The sequence below is a fragment of the Oncorhynchus gorbuscha genome, linkage group LG26 (genome assembly GCF_021184085.1).
Source record: "Oncorhynchus gorbuscha isolate QuinsamMale2020 ecotype Even-year linkage group LG26, OgorEven_v1.0, whole genome shotgun sequence".
Taxonomy (NCBI): domain Eukaryota; kingdom Metazoa; phylum Chordata; class Actinopteri; order Salmoniformes; family Salmonidae; genus Oncorhynchus; species Oncorhynchus gorbuscha.
Window position 1 is genome coordinate 1,289,302 of NC_060198.1, and position 6,000 is coordinate 1,295,301.

A 6,000-nucleotide genomic window follows, 5' to 3' on the forward strand; every position below is an offset into this window, starting at 1 on the left:
GACATGTTATATTAATATTATAGGCATTATAGACATGTTATAGACATTTATAGAGATCTTATAGCAATATTATAGGCATTATAGACATGTTATAGGTCTTATAGGCATGTTATATGAATATTTTAGGCATTATAGGGATGTTATATGGATATTATATGCATTATAGGCATGTTATATGCATGTTAGAGGCATTATAGACATGTTATAGGAATATTTTAGGCATGTTATATGAATATTTTAGGCATTATAGGGATGTTATATGGATATTATATGCATTATAGGCATGTTATATGCATGTTAGAGGCATTATAGACATGTTATAGGAATATTTTAGGCATGTTATATGAATATTTTAGGCATTATAGGGATGTTATAGGCATGTTATAGGCATGTTATAGGCATGTTATATGCATGTTAGAGGCATTATAGACATGTTATAGGTCTTATAGGCATGTTATATGAATATTTTAGGCATTATAGGGATGTTATAGGCATGTTATAGGCATTATAGGGATGTTATAGGCATGTTATAGGCATTATAGGGATGTTATATGGATATTTTAGGCATTATAGGGATGTTATAGGGATATTTTAGGCATTATAGGGATGTTATATGGATATTTTAGGCATTATAGGGATGTTATATGGATATTATATGCATTATAGGGATGTTATAGGCATGTTATAGGCATTATAGGGATGTTATATGGATATTTTAGGCATTATAGGGATGTTATATGGATATTTTAGGCATTATAGGGATGTTATAGGCATGTTATAGGCATTATAGGGATGTTATATGGATATTTTAGGCATTATAGGGATGTTATATGGATATTATATGCATTATAGGGATGTTATAGGCATGTTATAGGCATTATAGGGATGTTATATGGATATTTTAGGCATTATAGGGATGTTATATGGATATTATATGCATTATAGGGATGTTATAGGCATGTTATAGGCATGTTATAGGCATGTTATAGGCATGTTATAGGCATGTTAGAGGCATTATAGACATGTTATAGGGATATTATAGGCATTAGACATGTTATAGTCATGTTATAGGCATTATACACATGTTATAGAAATATTATAGGAATATTATAGGGATGTTATAGGCATGTTATAGACATGTTATAGACATTTATAGACATATTATAGGAATATTATAGGCATTATAGACATGTTATAGGCATTATAGGCATGTTATATGAATATTATAGTCATAGGCATGTTATAGGAATATTATAGGCATGTTATAGGCATTATAGACATTATAGACATATTATAGGAATATTATAGGCATTATAGACATGTTATAGGCATTATAGACATTATAGACATATTATAGGAATATTATAGGCATTATAGACATGTTATAGGCATTATAGGCATGTTATATGAATATTATAGTCATAGGCATGTTATAGGCATGTTATAGGCATGTTATAGGCATGTTATATGCATGTTAGAGGCATTATAGACATGTTATAGGGATATTATAGGCATTAGACATGTTATAGTCATGTTATAGGCATTATACACATGTTATAGAAATATTATAGGAATATTATAGGGATGTTATAGGCATGTTATAGACATATTATAGACATTTATAGACATATTATAGGAATATTATAGGCATTATAGACATGTTATAGGCATTATAGGCATGTTATATGAATATTATAGTCATAGGCATGTTATAGGAATATTATAGGCATGTTATAGGCATTATAGACATTATAGACATATTATAGGAATATTATAGGCATTATAGACATGTTATAGGCATTATAGGCATGTTATATGAATATTATAGTCATAGGCATGTTATAGGAATATTATAGGCATGTTATAGGCATTATAGACATGTTATATGAATATTATAGGCATTATAGGCATGTTATATGAATATTATAGTCATAGGCATGTTATAGGAATATTATAGGCATGTTATAGGCATTATAGACATGTTATATGAATATTATAGGCATGTTATAGGCATTATAGACATGTTATATGAATATTATAGGCATTATAGACATGTTATAGGCATTATAGACATGTTATAGGCATTATAGACATGTTATAGGCATTATAGACATGTTATAGGCATTATAGACATGTTATAGGCATTATAGACATGTTATATGAATATTATAGGCATTATAGACATGTTATATGAATATTATAGGCATTATAGACATGTTATATGAATATTATAGGCATTATAGACATGTTATATGAATATTATAGGCATTATAGACATGCAAATGAGAACTTGTTCTCAACTAGCCTACCTGGTTAAATAAAGATGAAATCAAAATACAAAATAGACATGTTATAGGGATATTATAGGCATTATAGACATGTTATAATCATTATAGACATGTTATAGGGATATTATAGGCATTATAGACATGTTATAGGGATATTATAGGCATTATAGACATGTTATAATCATTATAGACATGTTATAGGGATATTATAGGCATTATAGACATGTTATAATCATTATAGACATGTTATAGGGATATTATAGGCATTATAGACATGTTATAGGGATATTATAGGCATTATAGACATGTTATAGGGATATTATAGGCATTATAGACATGTTATAGGGATATTATAGGCATTATAGACATGTTATAATCATGTTAGAGGCATTATAGACATGTTATAGTCATTACAGACATGTTATAGGGATATTATAGGCATTATAGACATGTTAGAAGCATTATAGACATCTTATCGACATAGACATGTTATAAGAATTTATAGACATTTTATAGACATGTAATAGGCATGTTACAGACATTATAGACATTATTTTTATTTTTTTATTTTACCTTTATTTAACTAGGCAAGATCAGTTAAGAACAAATTCTTATTTTCAATGACGGCCTAGGAACAGTGGGTTAATTGCCTGTTCAGGGGCAGAACGACAGATTTGTACCTTGTCAGCTCGGGGGTTTGAACTTGCAACCTTCCGGTTACTAGTCCAACACTCTAACCACTAAGCTACCCTGCCGCCCCGACATATAGGCATGTTATAGGCATTATAGACATGTTATAGGCATTATAGATCTGTAAATCTGTCACACTGAGACAATACTATACCATGTACAGTAAATGGTACAGCTATAAATGAATGTTGTCCATCAGAGGTATCATCAAGCGCTTCATTCTTTAAGTGTCTTAGTCAAATTGTTCCTTGGGGACAGTCAAGTGTATCATATCATTGATTGAGTAGAGTGTATTTTGCAGTTCTGACGATTCTCACACGTCTGTCCTCCAGTGTACAAGGCCAAGGTCCTGAGTGTCAGCCAGAGTCAGTATGACAGATATGAGATGAAGATCACACAGGTTATAAAAATAGGTAAGCATCTTATGTCATCTAGTCCTTCTCTGTCCTCTACCCATCTCTCCTTACCCTCTTTGTTTCAGAATGTGATGCTGAGTTAGTTCAAACATGGTTAACTCTGTTTCTCCCGCCCCTCACTCCCCTCTCTCTCTAGGAGTGGAGGAGGGGGTCAGTGTGGGTGACACTAAGGTCTTCCTGTCCCATGCTGGCTGTAGAGGAGGTCTGGACCTGAAGGAGGGTACAGACTACCTCATCATGGGGCCAAAAACTGACCTCTGGTACAAGGACAGCTCCACCAACAGGTGGGGAGAGGCAGTGACATGTTATAATGGACTTATAGTACTGGCAAGACAAAGCAAGTCAGAGCAATAAAGTTAATGTTAATATCTGCCTAAAGGGGTTATTTTCTCTCTTCTTTCCCTCTTCTTTCTCTCTCTCTCTCAGTGCCACATACATGCTGGGCAAGGATGCCTGGGTAGAGCGTTGGCCCACCTCAACAGAGTGTGCTAGTGATGCCAGGTGCACAGAGCTGGACAACTTCAGCAAGGACCTCTCAGAGAAGGGATGTCGGTTTAAATAGACACTCACTCACTCACTCACTCACTCACTCACTCACTCACTCACTCACTCACTCACTCACTCACTCACTCACTCACTCACTCACACTTTGCCTATGAGCTGCCATGTAGCTTTACACCTCTGGATGCACTGGTTCAGCAGAAACTGTCACCATTTGAGCCATGCAGTCGACATATACTGCTCTGTTGTATAATCACCATGGTAACCATTAGAGGAACATGGACATTAGAATTAGAAAGCGTAAAAACATGACAGACTGGTGTTAAGCCTGGGTGGGTCTAGGATTGTGTTACTGGGAGCTCAGCGATTCGTCACAGCCAGGGCTACTTGATATGGCATACAATCACAACACACACACTCACACGATGGGAACTCGCTCAGGTGGCACTCGGTGCAGTGGAATATTGTCTCACTACTGTGTAGAATGCATTAGTGTTCCTGGATGTTCCACATAGAGAGAATTACAGAACACCAGGGAGATTCTCTGTACAATAACAGACTACAGAACACCAGGGAGATTCTCAGTACAATAACAGAATACAGAACACCAGGGAGATTCTCAGTACAATAACAGAATACAGAACACCAGGGAGATTCTCAGTACAATAACAGAATACAGAACACCAGGGAGATTCTCAGTACAATAACAGAATACAGAACACCAGGGAGATTCTCAGTACAATAACAGAATACAGAACACCAGGGAGATTCTCAGTACAATAACAGAATACAGAACACCAGGGAGATTCTCAGTACAATAACAGAATACAGAACACCAGGGAGATTCTCAGTAGAATAACAGAATACAGAACACCAGGGAGATTCTCAGTACAATAACAGAATACAGAACACCAGGGAGATTCTCAGTACAATAACAGAATACAGAACACCAGGGAGATTCTCAGTACAATAACAGAATACAGAACACCAGGGAGATTCTCAGTACAATAACAGAATACAGAACACCAGGGAGATTCTCAGTACAATAACAGAATACAGAACACCAGGGAGATTCTCAGTACAATAACAGAATACAGAACACCAGGGAGATTCTCAGTACAAATCCTGTATTGAGTTTTGAATTATTCACAGCCTTCTCTTTCTCATTCAGTTTGATTACTTGCCCGTGTTGTAGATTGCAGTACTTTATTCCCATCGTTGCCACAGATTTGCAAACATAATGATCAACCCATATTCTGCTCTAAGAAAATAAATGGATGTGTTGTGGTTGGGTTGATTGAAGTATTCTTGGGGTATTATATTGTAAATAATGCTGCTATAGTTCTTGCACTCTCACACACTCACTCTCTCTCTCACACAGGAACACCCGCAGGTCAAGTACTAATATCAATGACATATAGGTAGGCCAACAGTATGTAAACTAACTTCAAATAACAGAATATCAGTCTACTTTTGAAATGCTATCGCCATAGCAATGACTCATGATTTCCAGCTGCCTCTAAAATGTGTGTGTGCCCTACATAATCTAAATAGGAAGGTCTGGTAATGGGCAGCTGGTCACACAGCTGGTCACAAATGTTGGTATTGCATTGGTAGTGTACACACACGCACACACACTGGCATTGCATGCGTAGTGGGTACACACAGAGTGACTTACACACAGTAGCATTTGCTCAGGGGGATATTTCACTGCTTCTGTATCAGATAATGGGACGTAGTCCTGCATTGAGAAAGGGAGAGAAAAAGGCCTACAATTGGAGAGAGAGATGGAGAGAAATACAATGAGAGATGGAGAGAAATACAATGAGAGAGATGGAGAGAGAGAGATGGAGAGAGAGATGGAGAGAGAGGGATGGAGAGAGAGAAATTACAATGAGAGAGATGGAGAGAGAGAAATTACAATGAGAGAGATGGAGAGAAATTCAATGAGAGAGATGGAGAGAAATACAATGAGAGAGATGGAGAGAAATACAATGAGAGAGATGGAGAGATAAATACAATGAGAGAGATGGAGAGAAATACAATGAGATGGAGAGAAATACAATGAGAGAGATGGAGAGATAAATACAATGAGAGAGATGGAG

The 6,000-nt window shown here is 35.8% G+C and overlaps 1 protein-coding gene across 2 annotated transcripts in view; it reads left to right on the forward strand.

The window, feature by feature from the left end:
- c3b.2 (complement component c3b, tandem duplicate 2) overlaps positions 1–5,182 on the forward strand; it is a 31,183-nt gene extending 26,001 nt beyond the window's left edge. For both annotated transcript variants that reach the window (XM_046330859.1, XM_046330860.1), the window contains 3 exons: positions 3,311–3,391; positions 3,531–3,678; positions 3,821–5,182. In XM_046330859.1, coding sequence (XP_046186815.1) covers positions 3,311–3,391; positions 3,531–3,678; positions 3,821–3,956 — 365 coding nt within the window. In that variant the 3' untranslated portion in view covers positions 3,957–5,182. The remainder of the gene's footprint in view (positions 1–3,310; positions 3,392–3,530; positions 3,679–3,820) is intronic.
- Positions 5,183–6,000: the final 818 nt, after the last annotated feature.